The sequence below is a fragment of the Mesoplodon mirus genome, assembly GCF_964341445.2.
Source record: "Mesoplodon mirus genome assembly, chromosome: 12".
Classification (NCBI taxonomy): domain Eukaryota; kingdom Metazoa; phylum Chordata; class Mammalia; order Artiodactyla; family Ziphiidae; genus Mesoplodon; species Mesoplodon mirus.
In genome coordinates, this window is record NC_138988.1 from 67,583,342 (window position 1) to 67,605,883 (window position 22,542).

At 40.1% G+C, this 22,542-nt stretch overlaps 1 protein-coding gene and 1 pseudogene across 4 annotated transcripts in view; both read right to left on the bottom strand.

Moving 5' to 3' along the window:
• Positions 1 to 22,542, bottom strand: part of ILRUN (inflammation and lipid regulator with UBA-like and NBR1-like domains) — a 119,249-nt gene that overhangs the window by 51,313 nt on the left and 45,394 nt on the right. For all 3 annotated transcript variants that reach the window (XM_082639756.1, XM_082639755.1, XM_082639757.1), the window contains exon 3: positions 22,100 to 22,297. In XM_082639756.1, coding sequence (XP_082495882.1) covers positions 22,100 to 22,297 — 198 coding nt within the window. The remainder of the gene's footprint in view (positions 1 to 22,099; positions 22,298 to 22,542) is intronic.
• On the bottom strand, positions 7,171 to 8,113 carry LOC309812924 (lysosomal-associated transmembrane protein 4B-like; annotated as a pseudogene). Its single transcript has one exon. The product of its transcript is annotated as a lysosomal-associated transmembrane protein 4B-like (transcript).

Sequence of the window (22,542 nt, forward strand, 5' to 3'; positions counted from 1 at the left end):
TTATTTTAATAACTTTATTTTAACTTAATTTTATTTTATCCCCTTCCTTCCTTCCTTCTTTCCTTCCTCCCTCCCTCCCTCTCTCTCTTTCTTTCTTTCTTTCTACTTTTTCTCCCTTTTATTCTGAGCCATGTGGATGAAAGGCTCTTGGTGCTGCAGCCAGGAGTCAGTGCTCTGCCTCTGAGGTGGGAGAGCCAACTTCAGGACACTGGTCCACAAGAGACCTCCCAGCTCCACATAATACCAAATGGCGAAAATCTCCCAGAGATCTCCATCTCAACACCAACACCCAGCTTCACTCAACGACCAGCAAGCTACAGTGCTGGACACCCTATGCCAAACAACTAGCAAGACAGGAACACAACGCCACCCATTAGCAGAGAGGCTGCCTAAAATCATAATAAGGCCACAGACACCCCAAAACACACCACCAGACGTGGACCTGCCCACCAGAAAGACAAGATCCAGCCTCATCCACCAGAACACAGGCACTAGTCCCCTCCACTAGGAAGCCTACACAACACACTGAACCAACTTTAGCCACTGGGGACAGACACCAAAAACAACGGAAACTACAAACATGCAGCCTGCAAAAAGGAGACCCCAAACACAGTAAGATAAGCAAAATGAGAAGACAGAAAAACACACAGCAGATGAAGGAGCAAGATAAAAACCCACCAGACTTAACAAATGAGGAGAACCAGGCAGTCTACCTGAAAAAGAATTCAGAATAATGATAGTAAAGATGATCCAAAATCTTGGAAATAGAATAGACAAAATGCAAGAAACAGTTAACAAGGACCTAGAAGAACTAAAGAGGAAACAAGCAACAATGAACAACACAATAGATGAAATTAAAAATACTCTAGAAGGGATCAATAGCAGAATAACTGAGGAAGAAGAATGGATAAGTGACCTGGAAGATAAAATAGTGGAAATAACTACTGCAGAGGAGAATAAAGAAAAAAGAATGAAAAGAACTGAGGACACTCTCAGAGACATCTGGGACAACACTAAACACACCAACATTCGAATTATAGGGGTCCCAGAAAAAGAAGAGAAAAAGAAAGGGACTGAGAAAATATTTGAAGAGATTATAGTTGAAAACTTCCCTAATATGGGAAAGGAAATAGTTAATCAAGTCCAGGAAGAACAGAGAGTCCCATACAGGATAAATCCAAGGAGAAACACGCCAAGACACATATTAATCAAACTATCAAAAATTAAGTACAAAGAAAACATATTAAGAGCAGCAAGGGAAAAACAACAAATAACACACAAGGGAATCCCCATAAGGTTAACAGCTGATCTTTCAGCAGAAACTCTGCAAGCCAGAAGGGAGTGGCAGGACATATTTAAAGTGATGAAGGAGAAAAACCTGCAACCAAGATTACTCTACCCAGCAAGGATCTCATTCAGATCTGATGGAGAAATTAAAACATTTACAGACAAGGAAAAGCTGAGAGAGTTCAGCACCACCAAACCAGCTTTACAACAAATGCTGAAGGAACTTCTCTAGGCAAGAAACATAAGAGAAGGAAAAGACCTACAATAACAAACCCAAAACAATTAAGAAAATGGGAATAGGAACATACATATCGATAATTAACTTAAATGTAAATGGAGTAAATGCTCCCATCAAAAGACAGAGACTGGTTGAATGGATACAAAAACAAGACCCATATATATGCTGTCCACAAGAGACCCACTTCAGACCTAGGGACACATACAGACTGAATGTGAGGGGATGGAAAAAGATATTCCATGCAAATGGAAATCAAAAGAAAGCTGGAATAGCAATTCTCATATCAGAAAACATAGACTTTAAAATAAAGACTATTATGAGAGACAAAGAAGGACACTACATAATGATCAAGGGATCGATCCAAGAAGAAGATATTACAACTGTAAATATTTATGCACCCAGCACAGGAGCACCTCAATACATAAGGCAAATACTAACAGCCATAAAAGGGGAAATCGACAGTAACACATTCATAGCAGGGGACTTTAACACCCCACTTTCACCAATGGACAGATCATCCAAAATGAAAATAAATAAGGAAACACAAGCTTCAAATGATACATTGAACAAGATGGACTTAATTGATATTTATAGGACATTCCATCCAAAAACAACAGAATACACATTGTTCTCAAGTGCCCATGGAACATTCTCCAAGATAAATCATATCTTGGGTCACAAATCAAGCCTTGGTAAATTTAAGATAATTGAAATCGTATCAAGTATCTTTTCCAACCACAATGCTATGAGACTAGATATCAATTACAGGAAAAGATCTGTAAAAAGTACAAACACATGGAGGCTAAACAATACACTACTTAATAACGAAGTGATCACTGAAGAAATCAAAGAGGAAATCAAAAAATATCTAGAAACAAATGACAATGGAGACACGATGACCCAAAACCTATGGGATGCAGCAAAAGCAGTACTAAGAGGGAAGTTTATAGCAATACAATCCCACCTTAAGAAACAGGAAACATCTCGAGTGAACAACCTGACCCTGCACCTAAAGCAATCAGAGAAAGAAAAACAAAAAAACCCCCAAAGTTAGCAGAAGGAAAGAAATCATAAAGATCAGATCAGAAATAAATGAAAAAGAAATGAAGGAAAGGATAGCAAAGATCAATAAAACTAAAAGCTGGTTCTTTGAGAAGATAAACAAAATTGATAAACCATTAGCCAGACTTATCAAGAAAAAAAGGGAGAAGACTGAAATCAACAGAATTAGAAATGAAAAAGGAGAAGTAACAACTGACACTGCAGAAATACAAAAGATCATGAGAGATTACTACAAGCAACTCTATGCCAATAAAATGGACAACCTGGAAGAAATGGACAAATTCTTAGAAATGCACAACCTGCCAAGACTGAATCAGGAAGAAGTAGAAAATATGAACAGACCAATCACAAGCACTGAAATTGAAACTGTGATTAAAAATCTTCCAACAAACAAAAGCCCAGGACCAGATGGCTTCACAGGCAAATTCTATCAAACATTTAGAGAAGAGCTAACACCTATCCTTCTCAAAACTCTTCCAAAATACAGCAGAGGGAGGAACACTCTCAAACTCATTCTACGAGGCCACCATCACCCTGATGCCAAAACCAGACAAGGATGTCACAAAGAAAGAAAACTACAGGCCAATATCACTGATGAACATACATGCAAAAATCCTCAACAAAATACTAGCAAACAGAATCCAACAGCACATTAAAAGGATCATACACCACGATCAAGTGAGGTTTATTCCAGGAATGCAAGGATTCTTCAATATACGCAAATCAATCAACGTGATACACCATATTAACAAACTGAAGGAGAAGAACCATATGATCATCTCAATAGATGCAGAGAAAGCTTTCGACAAAATTCAACACCCATTTATGATAAAAACCCTGCAGAAAGTAGGCATGGGGGAACTTTCCTCAACATAATAAAGGCCATATATGACAAAGCCACAGCCAACGTCATGCTCAATGGTGAAAAACTGAAACCATTTCAGTTCCATAAGATCAGGAACAAGACAAGGTTGCCCACTCTCACCACTCTTATTCAACATAGTTTTGGAAGTTTTAGCCACAGCAATCAGAAGAAAGGAAATAAAAGGAATCCAAATCAGAAAAGAAGAACTAAAGCTGTCACTGTTTACAGATGACATGATACTATACATAGAGAATCCTAAAGATGCTACCAGAAAACCACTAGAGCTAATCAATGAATTTGGTAAAGCAGCAGGATACAAAATTAATGCACAGAAATCTCTGGCATTCCTATACACTAAGGATGAAAAATCTGAAAGTGACATCAAGAAAACACTTCCATTTACCACTGCAACAAAAAGAATAAAATATCTAGGAATACAGCTACCTAAGGAGACAAAAGACCTGTATGCAGAAAATTATAAGACACTGATGAAAGAAATTAAAGATGATACAAATAGATGGAGAGATATACCATGTTCCTGGATAGGAAGAATCAACATTGTGAAAATGACTCTACTACCCAAAGCAATCTACAGATTCAATGCAATCCCTATCAAACTACCAATGGCATCTTTCAAAGAACTAGAACAAAAAATTTCACAATTTGTATGGAAACACAAAAGGCCCCAAAGAGCCAAAGCAATCTTGAGAACGAAAAATGGAGCTGGAGGAATCAGGCTCCCTGACTTCAGACTATACTACAAAGCTACAGTAATCAAGACAGTATGGTACTGGCACAAAAACAGAAATATAGATCAATGGAACAGGATAGAAAGACCAGAGATAAACCTATGCACATATGGTCACCTTATCTTTGATAAAGGAGGCAAGAATGTACAGTGGAGAAAGGACAGCCTCTTCAATGAGTGGTGCTGGGGGCTTCCCTGGTGGCGCAGTGGTTGAGAGTCCGCCTGCCGATGCAGGGGACACGGGTTCGTGCCCCGGTCCACGAAGATCCCACATGCCGCACAGCGGCTGGGCCCGTGAGCCATGGCCGCTCAGCCTGCGCGTCCAGAGCCTGGGCTCCGCAACGGGAGAGGCCACAACAGTGAGAGGCCCGTGTACCGCAAAAAAAAAATAATAATTATTATAATAAGTGGTGCTGGGAAAACTGGACAGGGACATGTAAAAGTATGAGATTAGAACACTCCCTAACACCATACACAAAAATAAGCTCAAAATGGATTAAAGACCTAAATGTAAGGCCAGAAACTATCAAACTATTAGAGGAAAACAGAGGCAGAACACTCTACAACATAAATCACAGCAAGATCCTTTCTGACCCACCTCTTAGAGAAATGGAAATAAAAACAAAAATAAACAAATGGGACCTAATGAAACTTAAAAGCTTTTGCACAGCAAAGGAAACCATAAACAAGACGAAATGACAACCCTCAGAATGGGAGAAAATATTTGTAAACGAAGCAACTCACAGAGGGTTAATCTTCAAAATATACAAGCAGCTCATGCAGCTCAATATAAAAAAAAAACAAACAACCCAATCCAAAAATGGGCAGAAGACCTAAATAGACATTTCTCCAAAGAAGATATACAGATTGCCAACAAACACATGAAAGAATGCTCAACATCATTAATCATTAGAGAAATGCAAATCAAAACTACAACGGTCGAAAGGCCATCATCAAAAAATCTAGAAACAATAAATGCTGGAGAGGGTGTGGAGAAAAGGGAACACTCTTGCACTGCTGGTGGGAATGTGAATTGGTACAGCCACTATGGAGAACAGTATGGAGGTTCCTTAAAAAACTACAAATAGAACTACCATATGACCCAGCAATCCCACTACTGGGCATATACCCAGAGAAAACCATAATTCAAAAAGAGTCATGTACCAAGATGTTCATTGCAGCTCTATTTACAATAGCCAGGAGATGGAAGCAACCTAAGTGTCCATCATCGGATGAATGGATAAAGAAGATGTGGCACATATATACAATGGAATATTACTCAGCCATAAAAAGAAACGAAATTGAGTTATCTGTAGTGAGGTGGATGGACCTAGAGTCTGTCATATAGAGTGAAGTAAGTCAGAAAGAAAAAGACAAATACTGTATGCTAACACATATATATGGAATTTAAGAAAAATAATGTCATGAAGAACCTAGGGGTAAGACGGGAATAAAGTCACAGACCTACTAGAGAATGGACTTGAGGATATGGGGAGGGGGAAGGGTAAGCTGTGACAAAGTGAGAGAGTGGCATGGACGTATATACACTACCAAACGTAAAATAGATAGCTAGTGGGAAGCAGCCGTATAGCACAGGGAGATCAGCTCAGCGCTTTGTGACCACCTAGAGGGGTGGGATAGGGAGGGTGGGAGGGAGGGAGACGCAAGAGGGAAGAGATATGGGAACATATGTATATGTATAACTGATTCACTTTGCTATAAAGAAGAAACTAACACACCATTGTAAAGCAATTATACTCCAATAAAGATGTTAAAAAAAATCAAAGCAGTACAGGAAGTTTTATGTGTTTATGTTTTACTATGATAGGGATATACTCTCTACATAACGAAACACTTTTTAACTAGATTCTACCTAAGCTATAGCCCTTACCAATGCACACACACACATAAGAATTATATATATCTATTTTTTTCTTGGATGTGGGCAAATCTCACTTTAATTCCAAATGACTTCATTTACAGCACATTCAATAATGAACAAACAGGAGAGGTGTGACTTCTGAACATATGAATATATAAAAGTCCCTTGAAATTCAGGTAGTCAAGATAAGGGCATTTTACAAGGAAAGCACCCCGACCACGTCCGATTTTTCTGAAGACTGTTTTACACTCATTTTAAAAGATGATGAGACATACTCAGAAGTTCAAAGTAGTAGGATGTGCCTTGCAGGGAGAGAAGAAAACCTTTTTTCAGATTGTTGGGTAAATACATTTCAGCAATTCCACTTGACAAAGGCTGATGGATGTCCTCCCTGAGCCAGGCTAGGGCAGAACACTTAGTGAAAGGGGGCTCTGAGCAGGGATGGGAAACTGGGAGAAAGGGAGAACCTGATACCACACAGTACCAACCAGTTCCCCTCTAACACGCCACGCCGTGACCCCAGACATGGGTGTACAAGAGCAGCCACCGGGGTGGCAACTGACTGTCCTCACTGCCAGGAATCGACAAAGGGTTTCAATTTGGCCCATGGACAAAATCCTTGACCAGCAAACTCAAATTGTCACTGAATTTAAATCATAAAGGATCTAAGGAAATTCTTGTTTTATGTATATGTATATATGAACTCCTTCCACGATTAACATTCCTCTTCTCCTAAGGTTTGTTCTACAAACTGGAATGGTCTAAGCATCATATAATTTTGATTTTATTTTACGTGTTCAAAAGAGAAAGGAGGGAACGGAGAGAAAAGTGTCATAAATTCTTCAACTCTGGGGCTCAGCACGTACAACAGCCTCCTCAGACAAAAGGTTCATCCGGATTGTTGGGTAGTTTCAATGCTGAGCGAAGACTAGGGGAGCCCACCGCAGCCCCCACAGAAAGAATTCTACAGTTACTCTATCACGGTGCTCTAGCTAAAGTATAGATTTCAAACTACAGTTTCAAGTTAACATCTAAAATTTTAAACTGTAGCATTTCAGCAACAAATAAGCTCAGAAGCTCATCTCAGAAGTACAATTAAAGACCTATTGCCCTGATGTATGAAAGTCAAGCTGTCACTCTCAGCTACACCCTACTTCCAGGCTTCGGCAGACACGTAAGGTGGTGGCGGCTCCTTGGCGGCACCATTCACAGTGGCATCATCATACGGGGGTGCATAGCACCGTAGTGTCATAGCTGGTAACAGAGGCCAGGACATCGGAGGAGTTCCTGCCGCTGATGAATCGGTAGCAGTTCCAAACACAGCTAATCAAGTAACCCTTAAAAGTAAAGATAATGCTGATAAACAGAATAATAATAAAGACCAAACAAGGTAGGATTCACTGACATGATATCATCTTTGTAAGGAAAATCAGGAGGCAGCTGTCGTATGTATTCCTGGATGGAGTTTGGATAAACAAGCACCGTGACTGCAACCAAGGTGTTCAGGGCAAAATCAAAGATCTGGTAACAGAAGAAAGGGATGATCCAGGCCGCGTGTTGCTTGTATGCTCCATAAGTAGCCACTGCACAGATCAGGATCATGAGAAGAGAAACTGCAATAGCAATGCACATGCTGGCATCATCCATGAACTCAAAGTCACCTCCGAGTTCAAAACTTGAAAAGTGATACTGATCTGGATCAGCCAGGGCGCTCAACAGAAGCAGCAGTACCACGGCACTGATGATCAGGTACCAGACGCCAAGCAGGATGGTGCCGGTGCAGACATGGCAGCACAGGCAGAAGCTGTCGGAGTAGAACCGCGTCCAGGGGACCACTATCTTCATCGCTCAGGCCGCTGGCGCAGCAGCGCGAGAGCGCGCCCAAGTTTGCGGGAGCTTCAGCCGTGTTAGTCCAAGCCCGCCGCGTGGCTGCTGCCGGCTCCTCAGCCACTCCTGCTCACGCTCCCAACCCGGCAAGCTGCCCGCCAGCCCTTGCTCCACACCTCCCCCAAGAGCTCTGAGCAGTTGCCTCAAAGAATTATATTTTTTAAAAAGCAATTATGCCTAAATCTTTACTTTTTAAATGGTCAGTGGTTTTACAAGAATTTATTTTCTGTTTAACAATAAGTATATGGATGTTAATAAAGAATTAAATTTGGTTAAAAATTTTTAAGGAACTGTCGATCCTTAAATTCAGAATCCTTGGAACCTAATATTCCAGATCAAAGACATTTCAGTTATCAAAATGGCTCTGGCTACCATAAGAAAAAAGATGCTGCTTTGAAATTATATTTTTGCACTTCTACCAAACCCTTATATATTTGGTCTACTGAGAAATAATACAACTAATTATAAAGGAAACAGTGTTAGCACAAACAGTTCACATTAAAACTACTCACATTACAATTTCCAAGTAGTTAAAACATGTGATGCTTCGTACCTAGACATACAAATATTTTATTTACTACACTTTGAAGATCTATCACTGTTTCACCTGATCTCTTGATTTCCACACTTCATAGAGGTTCAGGACCACATGACTGCATTTTAGAGATTAATCTGAACAGTAGAGCCACTTCACACTGCCTGTGACTCCTGAGGAACTACCTGGACACAACCACCAAACAAATGACCACCTGGTGTCAGTACAACCAACTAGACTGTACAAACCTGCAGGCTTCCTTCTCTGAAGCCAAAATAGCCCATCGCCTTTTAAACTTAATGTACACCTTGTAATGTAAACATATTTAAGGATTTTGGACCTCATTTACATATTGAAATGTCCCTTCTAAAAACACTTCCCATACATATCACAATCAGCTTAGGATAGCATTTCTTTCACCAAAAAAGAAATCTGTTATTTTGAAGGGGTACTCCTATTTCTGATACTGGAGGAATGTAGAGATCAGAACTGAAACAGAGAGTATCTTTTTTTTTTTTTAGAGATTAAGAATTTTTTTTAATTTTCATTTTACACAGCAGGTTCTTATTAGTTATCCATTTTATACATAGCAGTGTATACATATCAATCCCAATCTCCGAATTCATCCCACCCCCACCACCACTTTCCCCCCCTTGGTGCCCATATGTTTGTTCTCTACATCTGTGTCTCAATTTCTGCCCGGTAAACCGGTTCATCTGTACCATTTTTCTAGGTACCACATACATGCGTTAATATACGGTATTTGTTTTTCTCTTTCTGACTTCACTCTGTATGACAGTCTCTAGATTCATCCACATCTCTACAAATGACCCAAGTTCGTTCCCTTTTATGGCTAAGCAATACTCCATTGTATGTATGTACTATACCCTCTTTATCCATTTGTCTGTTGAGGGGCATTTAGGTTGGTTCCATTACCTGGCTATTGTAAATAGTGCTGCAATGAATATTGGGGTATATGTGTCTTTTTGAATTATGGTTTTCTCTGGGTATATGCCCAGCAGTGGGACTGCTGAGTCATATGGTAATTCTAGTTTTAGTTTTTTAAGAAACCTCCATACTGTTCTCCATAGTGGCTGTATCAATTTACATTCCCACCAACAGTGCGAGAGGGTTCCCTTTACTCCACTCCCTCTCCAGCATTTGTTGTTTGTAGATTTTCTGATGATGCCTATTCTAACTGGTGTGAGGTGATACTTCACTGCAGTTTTGATTTGCATTTCTCTAATAATTAGTGATGTTGAGCAGCTTTTCATGTGCTTCTTGGCTATCTATATGTCTTCTTGGAGAAATGTCTATTTAGGTCTTCTGCCCTTTTTAAAAATTAATTAATTAATTAATTAATTCTTTATTTTTGGCTGTGTTGGGTCTTCGTTTCTGTGCGTGGGCTTTCTCTAGTTGCAGCGAGTGGGGGCCACTCTTCATTGCGGTGCACGGGCCTCTCACTGTCGCGGCCTCTCTTGTTGTGGAGCACAGGCTCCAGAAGTGCAGGCTCAGTAGTTGTGGCTCACGGGCCTAGTTGCTCCGGGGCATGTGGGATCTTCCCAGACCAGGGCTCAAACCCATGTCCCTGCATTGGCAGGCAGATTCTCAACCACTGCGCCACCAGGGAAGCCCTTCTGCCCATTTTTGGATTCGCTGGTTTGTTTTTTTAACATTGAGCTGCACGAGCTGTTTATATATTTTGGAGATTAATCCTTTGTCCGTTGATTCGTTTGCAAATATTTTCTCCCATTCTCAGGGTTGTCTTTTCGTCTTGTTTGTAGCTTCCTCTGCTTTGCAAACGCTTTTAAGTTTCATTAGGTCCCATTTGTTTATTTTTGTTTTTATTTCCATTAACCTAGAAGGTGGATCAAAAGAGATCTTGCTGTGATTTATGTCACAGAGTGTTTTTCCTATGTTTTCCTCTAAGAGTTTTATAGTGTCAGGTCTTACATTTAGGTCTCTAATCCATTTTGAGTTTACTTTTGTGTATGGTGTTAAAGAGTGTTCTAACTTCATTTTATATGTAGCTGTTCAGTTTCCCCAGCACCGCTTATTGAAGAGACTGTCTTTTCTCCATTGTATATCCTTGCCTCCTTTGTCATAGATTGCTTGACCATAGGTGCGTGGGTTTATCTCTGGGCTTTCTATCCTGTTCCATTGATCTATATTTCTGTGCCAGTACCATACTGTCTTGATTACTGTAGCTTTGCAGAACAGTCTGAAGTCAGGGAGTCTGATTCCTCCAGCTCCGTTTTTTTCCCTCAAGATTGCTTTGGCTATTCGGGGTCTTTTGTGTCTTCACACAAATTTTAAGATTTTTTGTTCTAGTTCTGTAAAAAATGCCATTGGTAATTCGACAGGGATTGCATTGAATGTGTAGATTGCTTTGGGTAGTTTAGTCATTTTTACAACATTGATCCTTACAATCCAAGAACATGGTATATCTCTCCATCTGTTGCTATCATCTTTAATTTCTTTCATCAGGGTCTTATAGTTTTCTGCATACAGGTCTTTTGTCTCCTTAGGTAGGTTAATTCCTAGGTATTTTATTCTTTTTGTTGCAATGGTAAATGAGAGTGTTTCCTTAATTTCTCTTTCAGATTTTTCATCACTAGTGTATAGGAATGCAAGAGGTTTCTGTGCATTAATTTTGTATCCTGCTACTTTACCAAATTCATTGATTAGCTCTAGTTTTCTGTTGGCATCTTTAGGATTCTCTATGTATAGTATCACGTCATCGGCAAACAGTGACAGTTTTACTTCTTCTTTTCCAATTTGTATTCCTTTTCTTTCTTTTTCTTCTCTGATTGCCGAGGCTAGGACTTCGAAAAGTATGTTGAATAATAGCGGTAAGAGTGGACATCCTTGTCTCGTTCCTGATCTTAGAGGAAATGCTTTCAGTTTTTCACCATTGAGAATGATGCTTGCTGTGGGTTTGTCGTATATGGCCTTTATCATGTTGAGGTAGGTTCCCTCTATGCCCACTTTCTGGAGAGTTTTTATAATAAATGGATGTTGAACTTTGTCAAAAGCTTTTTCTGCATCTATTGAGATGATCATATGGTTTTTCTTCTTCAGTTTGTTAATATGGTGTATCACATTGATTGATTTGTGTATATTGAAGAATCCTTGCATCCCTGGGATAAATCCCACTTGATCATGGGGTATGATCCTTTTAATGTGTTGCTGGATTCTGTTTGCTAGTATTTTGTTGAGGATTTTTGCATCTATATTCATCAGTGATATTGGTCTGTAATTTTCTTTTTTTGTAGTATCTTTGTCTGGTTTTGGTATCAGGGTGATGGTGGCCTCATAGAATGAGTTTGGGAGTGTTCCTTCCTCTGCAACGTTTTGGAAGCGTTTGAGGAAGGATGGGTGTTAACTCTCCTCTAAATATTTGACAGAATTCACCTGTGAAGCCATCTGGTCCTGGTTGTTTGTTGGAAGATTTTTAATCACAGTTTTAATTTCATTACTTGTGACTAGTCTGTTCATATTTTCTATTTCTTCCTGGTTCAGTCTTGGAAGGTTATATCTTTCTAACAATTTGTCCATTTCTTCCAGGTTGTCCATTTTATTGCCATAGAGTTGTTGTAGTTGTCTCCTAGGATGCTTTGTATTTCTGTGGTGTCTGTTGTAACTTCTCCTTTTTCATTTCTAATTTTATTGAGTCCTCTCCCTCTTTTTCTTGATGAGTCTGGCTAATGGATTATCAACTTTATCTTCTCAAAGAACCAGCTTTGAGTTTTATTGATCTTTGCTACTGTTTTGTTTCTATTTCAGTTATTTCTGCTGTGATCTGTATGGTTTCTTTCCTTCTGCTAAGTTTGGGTTTTGTTTTTCTTTCTCTAGTTCCTTTAGGTGTAAGGTGAGATTGTTTGAGATTTTTCTTGTTTCTTCAGGTAGGCTTGTATTGCTATAAACCCTCTTAGAACTGCTTTTGCTGCATCCCATAGGTTTTGGATTGTTGTGTTTTCATTGTTGTTTGTCTCTAGGTATTTTTTGATTTCCTCTTTGATTTCTTCAGTGATCTCTTGGGTATTTAGTAACTTACTGTTTAGCCTCCATGTGTTTGTGTTTTTTACATTTTTTCCCCTGTAATTGATTTCTAATCTCATAGCATTGTGGTCAGAAAACATGTTTGATATGATTTCAATTTTCTTAAATTTACTGAGGCTTGATCTGTGACCCAAGATGTGATCTATCCTGGAGAATGTTCCATGCGCACTTGAGAAGAAAGTGTAATCTGCTGTTTTTGGATGGAATGTTCTATAAATATCAATTAAATCTATCTGGTCTACTGTGTCATTTAAAGCTTGTGTTTTCTTATTAATTTTCTGTTTGGATGATCTGTGCATTGGTGTATGTGAGATGTTAGTCTCCCACTATTATTGTGTTACGGTCCATTTCTTATTTTATAGCTGTTAGCAGTTGCCTTATGTTTTGAGGTGCTCCTATGTTGGGTGCATATATAATTGTTATATCTTCTTCTTGGATTGATGCCTTGATCATTATGTAGTGTCCTTCCTTGTCTCTTGTAACATTCTTTATTTTAATGTCTATTTTACCTGATATGAGTATTGCTACTCCAGCTTTCTTTTGATTTCCATTTGCATGGAACATCTTTTTCCATTCCCTCACTTTCAGTCTGTATGTGTCCCTAGGTCTGAAGTGGGTCTCTCGTAGACAGCACATATATGGGTCTTCTTTTTGTATCCATTCAGCGAGCCTGTGTCTTTTGGTTGGAGCATTAATCCATTCACGTTTAAGGTAATTATCGATATGTATGTTCCTATTCCCATTTTCTTAATTGTTTTGGGTTTGTTTTTGTAGGTCCTTTTCTTTTCTTGTGTTTCCCACTTAGAGAAGTTTCTTTAGCATTTGTTGTAGAACTGGTTTGGTGGTGGTGAATTCTCTTAGCTTTTGCTTGTCTGTAAGGCTTCTGACTTCTCCGTCAAATCTGAATGAGATCCTTGCCAGGTAGAGTAATCTTGGTTGTAGTTTCTTCCCTTTCATCACTTTAAATATGTCCTGCCACTCCCTTCTGGCTTGTAGAGTTTCTGCTGAGAAATCAGCTGTTTTCCTCATGGGAGTTCCCCTGTATGTTAGTCATTTTTCCCTTACTGCTTTCAATAATTTTTCTTTGTCTTTAATTTTTGCCAATTTGATTACTATGTGTCTCGGCGTGTTTCCCCTTGGGTTTATCCTGTATGGGACTTTCTGTGCTTCCTGGACTTGGGTGGCTATTTTCTTTCCCATGTTAGGGAAGTTTTCAACTATAATCTCTTCAAATATTTTCTCAGGTCGCTCTCTCTTCTCATTCTGGGACCCGTATAATGTGAATGTTGTTGCGTTTAATGTTGTCCCAGAGGTCTCTTAGGCTGTCTTCATTTCTTTTCATTCTTTTTTCTTTATTCTGTTCTGCAGCAGTGAATTCCACCATTTTGTCTTCCAGGTCATTTATCTGTTCTTCTGCCTCAGTTATTCTGCTATTGATTCCTACTAGTGTAGTTTTCATTTCAGTTATTGTATTGTTCACTTCTGTTTATTTGTTCTTTAATTCTTCTAGGTCTTTGCTAAACATTTCTTGCATCTTCTCCATCTTTGCCTCCATTCCTTTTCCAAGGTCCTGGATCATCTTCACTACCATTATTCTGAATTCTTTTTCTGGAAGGTTGCCTATCTCCACCTCATTTAGTTGTTTTTCTGGGGTTTTATCTTGTTACTTCATCTGGTACATAGCCCTCTGCCTTTTCATCTTGTCTATTTTTCTGTGAATGTGGTTTTTGTTCCACAGGCTGTTGCTAGATGATACACATGTCTAGGGGGCTAGAATGGCACCATGTTGGCTGACTGCTCCAGGAGCTCTAACCTGGCAAGAGCCTGCTTGCGGCTGATGCTGCTGGTGGTTTTCCTTCCTTCCTTCCTCCCTCCCTCCCTTCCTTTTTCAGAGAGTATCTTATTGAGGATCTTCTAGAAGCAAATGAAGCAGGTTTTTTGAGTGCAACATAAAAGAGAGACATTTAAAGGTGGGGTCAATAGGCAAAAGGGCAAGAGAGCTGGTAGAAATGCCAAGTAGAACAGCATCTAAATAGAAGACACCTGTGTAGAGTCTAGAGGACATCTATGAAACCAGAGCTTCTTTTACAACATCATCAGTTAAAACGTTGGAGAAGAATGAGGAGGAGCAGGGCTTCCCTGGTGGTGCAGTGGGTGAGAATCCACCTGCCGATGCAGGGGACACGGGTTCGTGCCCCGGTCTGGGAAGATCCCACATGCCGTGGAGCGGCTAGGCCCGTGAGCCATGACCGCTGAGCCTGCGCATCCGGAGCCTGTGCTCCCCTACGGGAGAGGCCACAACAGTGAGAGGCCCGCATACCACACACAAAAAAAAAGAATGAGGAGGAGCAGCCCCGCACTACCTGGTTAAGGTGGACATTCCATAGACTGGAGAAGCTGAAAGAAGAACTTACAAAGGTTTAAAGAAATAAACTGTGTGGTTTACATAGAGCACCCATTAAGTTTCCTAACCTGTGGGACTATATTATATATTATGATTTGGGAGCTTAATAAGGGAAGTTCCATTTCTAACCTCTGAGAAAACTAAATGAATATAAGTATTTAATCTACATGTGAATTGTCCCTAAGGAACCACGTGAAGCCATTTAACAAGAAGAGCTATTTCAAGTGGAAGAAACCCTCATCAGCATATGATAACCAGAGTATCACGTGACCTCAGTGCCTACTTCACAACTAGAACCCCTGTGCTTTAGAAGGATCCATCAAGCGCAGGGGTACAGCTCTCCTGTGGAACTTTGGGTTTTTTGGTGTGTTTTTTTTTGGTGGGTTTTATTTTGGCTGTGTGGTGCGGCATGTGGGACCTTAGTTCCCCAACCAGGGACCGAACCAGCACCCCTTGCATTTGGGAGCATGGAGTCTTAACCACTGGACCGCTAGGGAAGTCTGTCTCCTGTGGAACTCTGAAAGACGGTACTCTACTAGGAAGAGGGGAGGCATGTTTGTACCAAGGCTAAAATGGTGACAAGCACTCATGCTGCTTACTCCTTTCCAAGAGTCAAGTGCCCTACATGAACTGTATATCTCCTGGAAAGCAGGAATTCCTTGGGGAGCACCGATATTTACTCAATTACCTAAGAGTCACCTTGTCAATCTCAGCCTGACCCTCATTCCCACACACTCCAGAAATGGAGAAGACTTGTGGACCATATACCGCAGTCTCCCTAAACTCTGCCAAGTACCAACAACCTGGAGCCAAAGTTTCCCTGTGAACCCAATATAGTAGTGTCCAATGGCAAGGATCATAAAACTACTTTTGTTAATTTATAACTATAATTTATAGCTAATTTATAATTTATAACTTTCACTGAAACTTAGACAAGTCATTATCTCTGATCTTCAGTTTCCCCACCCATAAAGTACAGCTAATACTTCCCTTATAATTTATATGAAAAAGCCCAGTTCAATGCCTGACATAAAGTAGGCATTAGATAACAGGTTGTTTTTATCTAAGAAGCAAAAGTCTGTAGAAAGAAGATAAAATAAAATGTTTGGGCTTGAAAATAACTCTTCCAAGAATCAAATACTTACTGGTACTCAACCAAGGGAGTTAGAAATGTGTGTGGTGGAAGAGGAGGGTTGGCTCTAAAGATGAACATGGTATTTAGTGAGAGGGCCATGGGTCTTATAAATATGCCCCACATAAAGAAGAACTGTCCACATAACATGCCAATAGCACACTCCTGTTGAAGAGACTGAAAGAGTACAACCAATCTAAAATGAGGGAAGAAGACCCACTTTGTAAGTTATTAAATATGGCAAAAATTCCTTTTAGGAAGAGAAATGAGCTCAAACAACGTAAGTATTATTATAAAACTAAGGAGAATGGATTCTTTCTAGAAAAGACCATTAAAGACTAAAGAAGAGACCACCCAACCAAAACCCAAAACAAACAAACAAACAAAACAAGCTTTGTTGTTAAAACAGAAAGATGAGGGACTTCCCTGGCAGTCCAGTGGTTAAGACGTTGCCTTCCAATGCAGGGGATGCAGGTTCAATCCCTGATCAGGGAGCTAAGATCCCATATGCCTCTCGGCCAAAAAACCAAGACATAAAACAGAAGCAATACTGTGACAAATTCAATAAAGACTTAAAAAAAAAAAGGTCCACATCAAAAAAAAAAACCTTTTAAAAAAAAACCCATAAAGATAAGGCATCAACGCCTACCACTACACTATACTCAATGCACTAGCAAGCTAAGAGTGACCAGAAAAACTGAAAGAGCCATTCATGCCAAGGTTAACATAGCAGCTTATTTTTTTCACATGTTCACAGCTGTGGTTTTATGTATATTATGTATATTTCACTTTCTGCCAGTCATTTAACAGTTCTGCTATCATGACATGTTTTATAATCAATATTAAACTGAATTCAATGGAATACGGTAGCTTGTAAATGGAATTAAATTCTTTATTAGAGTAGATGAAGGGTTTGCAAACTATATTCTACACAGCCCTGGAGGTCACCTCAGACAGAAAGCAGGTAAACACAGGCCAAGGAGGCTCCCAATTCAACAAAGCCAGTTTCAGTTTTATCTTTTCTCTTTTTTGGAGGAGGCATTCACATATACTTTTATCAAGAAAAGGGTTCCACTGATTAAGAAAAATGCTTGAAAACCATGGAATCAGATGAACTATTAAGATCCCTTGTAGGTATTAGATTTCAAAGTCCTGAAAAACAACTCATAGACTATATGACCAAGAAAGGCTTTGAAGTTTTTACTGCCTTCAGAGCTAGTATATTTACATTCTACCTACTTATAGAATTTGAGAGGGATGTTACAAGTATAAATTTTAATGTCACATATAGTGATAATTATTTTTAATTTAACACTAAAACACACACGCACAAAATAAGACTAGAGCTCTCAAGCATGGGAGAACACTATGAAGCAGTATCTTCACATCAAAGAAATTTTTTTTAAAGTTATGTATGTTGTCTTCCTCCTCCTTTAAAAACACTGACATGCATTTAAAAATTTGAGTAGCCACTCTGCACTCTGCACTTGGCTCAGCTTTTTCAAGAGTTACAAAGATAAATGAGACATGTATCACCTTAAGTTTTAAAAGCAATATTAGACATTCATCAAATTAACTGGGCAGAAAGAGGTAAAGTGCCAAAGAGAGGCAAAGGAGAGGGAAAGAGATTATGAAATGGAGCTCAGCAATGGGAGAAACTATTTCCAACTTTGCAAGTAAGAAGATTCTCAGGAGAGGTGGCCTGAGAAGAGGGGAGAAATAATCTCTGCATTCTGATAGATGACTGTTACATGATGTTGCTGCTTTATTCAACAAATAGTTCGCTGTCTAGTAGGAGAAAAGGATACGTAAACAAACACCTAAAACACAATGTGTTAACTATAATAACAAGCATGTGCATAAGTGAAAGGGAAGTAGGTATTTCCTTGGGGTAGAGGGGAGAGTAAGAAGTGGGGAGGAGGGAAGGAGGAAAGGTGACTTCACCAGGGTGCTGAGGATGAGCAGGGGTTTGTTGTAAAGAAAAAGGTATTTCAGGCAATGGGAACAACATGAGCAAGGGCATGAAGAAGTGAAATCATGTGGTGTCTTTGGGGATTGGCTGTGGGGAGTAAAGAGGTGACTAAGGATGAAAGTGAAAATGAGGCCAGACCAGATCATGAGCAGCTTTTTTTTTTTTTTTTGCGGTACGCAGGCCTCTCACTGTTGTGGCCTCTCCTGTTGCTGACCACAGGGACCAGACGCGCAGGCTCAGTGGCCATGGCTCACGGGTCCAGCTGCTCCACGGCATGTGGGATCCTCCCAGACCAGGGCACGAACCCATGTCCCGTGCATCGGCAGGTGGACTCTCAACCACTGCGCCACCAGGGAAGCCCCATGAGGAGCTTTAAGCCCTGTGCCAAGGAGTTTGGCTCCATTACAGGAGGCACAAAGGTTTTTGGCAAAGAATGATGTTACAAAGGATAACACTAACATTCTAATTTTTTTAGTCAGAGAAATACTTCAAGTTTCCACTGGCTGCCAAAACATATATGAGAAAATTAATTCCAGGACTCCTTGAAATAACTCCAAAGGTCCCACTGGCCACGAGTCCAGTTAAGAGCTCCCTGAGGACAGGAACTCTTTTTTATTTATTTTTCTCTGGATCTCTAGGACATAGGATATAGAGAAAAGAATAGGAATTGGTCTGTGATTAAGGATGATAAGACAGAACAAAAGATGACTCTACCTTCTGGCCTGATCATCTCAGTGGGATGACAATTACAAGAATATAAGTTTTGCCTAGGAGATACTAAAATTCAAAACTCTACAGAATATCCAGGAGTTCTGTCCACGAGCACTTAAATACAGGTTTGAAACTCCAAAAAGTCTGCACCACAAATATGACTTCGAGTACCACCATGTATGCCGTACTGATGACAGATGAAGCCAGGTGGGTGAATGAGGTCACAGAGCATGAACAGGGCCCAGTTCACAATCTAGGACAGGCATACCTTGGAGATATAGCTGGTTCGGTTCCAGATCAATTGCAATACAGTGAATACTGCCATGAGTCACACGAATTTTTTGGTTTCCCAGTGCATTATGTTTACTATACACTGTACTAAGTGTGCAATAGCATTATGTCTAAGAAAACGATGTACATATCTTAATTTAAAAATCCTTTATTGGCAAAAACCACTAACCATCATCTGAGCCTTTAGCAAGTTGTAATCTTTTTTTGCTGGTGGAAGTTCTTGCCTCCATGTTGATGGCTACAGACTGATCAGCTTGGGAGTTGCGGAAGGCTGGGGCAGCTTAAAGTAAGAGAACAATGAAGTTTGCTGCATTGACTGACTCTTCCTTTTACGAGCAATTTCTCTGTAGCATGCAATGCTGTTTGATAGCATTTTTCCCACAGTAGAACTTCTTTCAGAATTGGGAGTCAGACCTTTCAAACCCTGCCATTGCTTTATCAACTAAGTTTATGTAATATTCTAAGTCCTTTGTTGTTATTTCAACAATCTTCACAGCATCTTCACCAGGAGTAGATACCATCTCAAGGAGCCACTTTCTTTGCTGGTCGTAAAAAGTTAACTCCTCATCGGTTAAAGTTTTATCCTGAGATTGCAGCCATTCAGTCACATCTTCAGGCTCCGCTTCTAGTCCTCCCACTACATCCACCACATCTGCAGTTACTTCCTCCGCTGGAGTCTCGAAGCCCTCCAAAGTCATCCACGAGGGTTGCAGTCAGCTTCTTCCAAACTCCTCTTAATGCTGGTATTTTGACCTCCTCCCATGAATCACAAATGTTCTTCATGGCATCTAGAGTGGTGAATCCTTTCCAGAAGGACTTACTTTGCCCAGATGCATCAGAGGATTCACTATAGCCTCACAAAATGTATTTCTTAAAGAACAAGACTTGAAAGTAGAAATGACTCTTTGATCTATGGCTACAGAACGGATGTTGTGTTGGCAGACATGAAAATCTCTTCGTATATCTCCATCAGAGCTCTTGGGTGACCGGGAGCACCGTCGATGAGTAGTAACATTTTGAAAGGAATCTTTTTTTCTGAGCAGTAAGTCTCAGCAGTGGGCTTGAAATGGTCAGTGAACCATGTTGCAAACAGATGTACAGTCATCCAGGCTTTGTTGTTTCATTTACAGAGCACAGGCAGAGCAGATTGAGCATAATTTTTAAGGGCCCTAGAGTTTTCAGAATGGTAAATGATCACTGGCTTCAACGTAAAGCCACCAGCTGCATTAGCCCCTAACAAGAAAGCCTGTCCTTTGAAGCCAGGCACTGACTTCTCCTCCTTAGCTATGGAAGTCCTAGATGGCATCTTCTCCCCATATAAGGCTGTCTTGTCTACACTGAGAATCTCTTGTTTAGTGTAGCCCACCTTCATGAATTATCTTAGCTGGATCTTCTGGATAACTTGCTGCAGCTTCTACATCAGCACTTGCTCCTTCACCTTGCACTTTTATGTTATGGAGAGGGCTTCTTTCCTTAAACTGCGAGAACCAACCTCTGCTAGCTTTAAACTTTTCTTCTGCAGCTTCTTCACCTCTCTCAGCCTTCACAGAGTTGAAGAGAGTCAGGGCCTTGCTCCGGATTAGGCTTTGGCTTAAGGGAATGTTGTGGCTGATTTGATCTTCTATCCAGACCACTCAAACTTTCTCCATATCAGCAATAAGGCTGTTTCACTTATCTTATGATTCGTGTGTTCACCGGAGTAGCACTTTTCATTTCCTTGAAGAACTTTTCCTTTGCTTTCACAACTTAGCTGTTTGGTACAAGCGACCTAGCTTCTGGCCTATCTTGTTTTTTGACATGTCTTTCTCACTAAGCTTAATCATTTCTAGTTTTTAAAGTGAGAGATGTGTGACTCTTCCTTTCACTTGAACACTTAGAGGCCACTGTAGAGTTATCAACCGACCTAATTTCAATACTGTTGTGTCTCGGGGAATAGGGAGGTCCAAGGCGAGGAAACGAGACGGAGGAATGGCTAATTGGTGGAATGGTCAGAACACACACATTTACCAATTAAGTTCACAGTCTTATGTGGGCACTGTTCGTGGCACCCCAAAACAATTACAATAGAAACATCATAGATTGCTGATCACAGGTCACCATAAAAAATATAATAATAATGAAAAAGTCTGGAATATTGTGAGAATTACCAAAATGTGACACAGAGACACAAAGTGAGCAAATGCTGTTGGAAAAACGGTGCCAGCAGACCTGCTCAATGAAAGGTTGTCACGAATCTTCAATTTGTAAAAAACAAAATTATCTGTAAAGCACAATAAAGTGAACATCAATAAATCAAGCTATGTCTGTAGTCCCAGGGCAAAAATGAGACTAGACAAAGAACATTCAGAGAAGAAACAAGAGAGGTACCATGTGAGTCTAAGAAGGTATACACTTCAAAAAACATTTAGAGTTTGGTGCCAAATGATACAGGGTCAGTTAGTATGAAGACTGGAAAGTGGCTACTGGATTTGGAAACTGGGTAGTTGCTGATAAACATCACTGGAGTGGGTAAAGGACTGACTGGTTTGAAAAATAAAAGTAAATGGGAAGAAGAGACAATGAGTGTAAATCACTCTGTCCAAACAGTATGGCAGTAAAAAGAAGGAGTGAGAGGTACTAGCATCTTGACAGGTCATCAGGTGGAGAGAAGTATGCACATTTTGTGCATTATCTGTTTTTATAGAACTTCTGTCTAGAGACTGGGAGAACAAGGACTGCCTTCAGTATTCTTACAGCACCTACTGGATTATATAATAAAAATAGCAGCACTACTAAATCACTGTTTAGAATGCAATATATATCTCATTACACTTCACTAAACTTTAACTAAATTCCTAGTATAAAAAGGAGGCCACTAGACTGAACCAATTAGTCATTAAATTCAAGTCATTTACCCGCATGGGGTCGCTGTTTAGAAGGGAGCACACCCTGCTACATAATTTGACAAGCTCTGTGAGCAACTGGGGATGCTGTAAGATGTTACCTTAATTCCTTCACTCTGGGCTGCACAGGGACATACTCACCTCCATAGTAGAGTCCTGTAGCAGTGCACATCCGCCACTGTCCCTGATACATTCCTGCTCTGCTGGGGCTGCACATCTGGACGCTGACATCTGCAATCTCTTGGGGCTCTAGCGATCTCACCATCACCATGTTCACATGTCCAAATTGGTCTCCCCCGACATATTTAAGACAAACCCCTGGAGGCCAGGCCTCTGCCCCTGAGTTCAAGCAAAAGAAAAAAATGTTAGGCAATCAATGGTCCTATGCTGAGTGCAGTTCATTACAAAACTGTAGAAGAGGTCTCTTTGTCTCTCACACATATGTAAACATCCACATATCTTTGAGCTATATAACACCTCACTGGTCAGAAAGAATCAGAGTCAGCAACCTCTGACCAGCAGTCTATCCCTAAGAGAAAGCACACACAGCAAAAGCAAGGCAGTTCCTCAAGAAAATGTGTTTT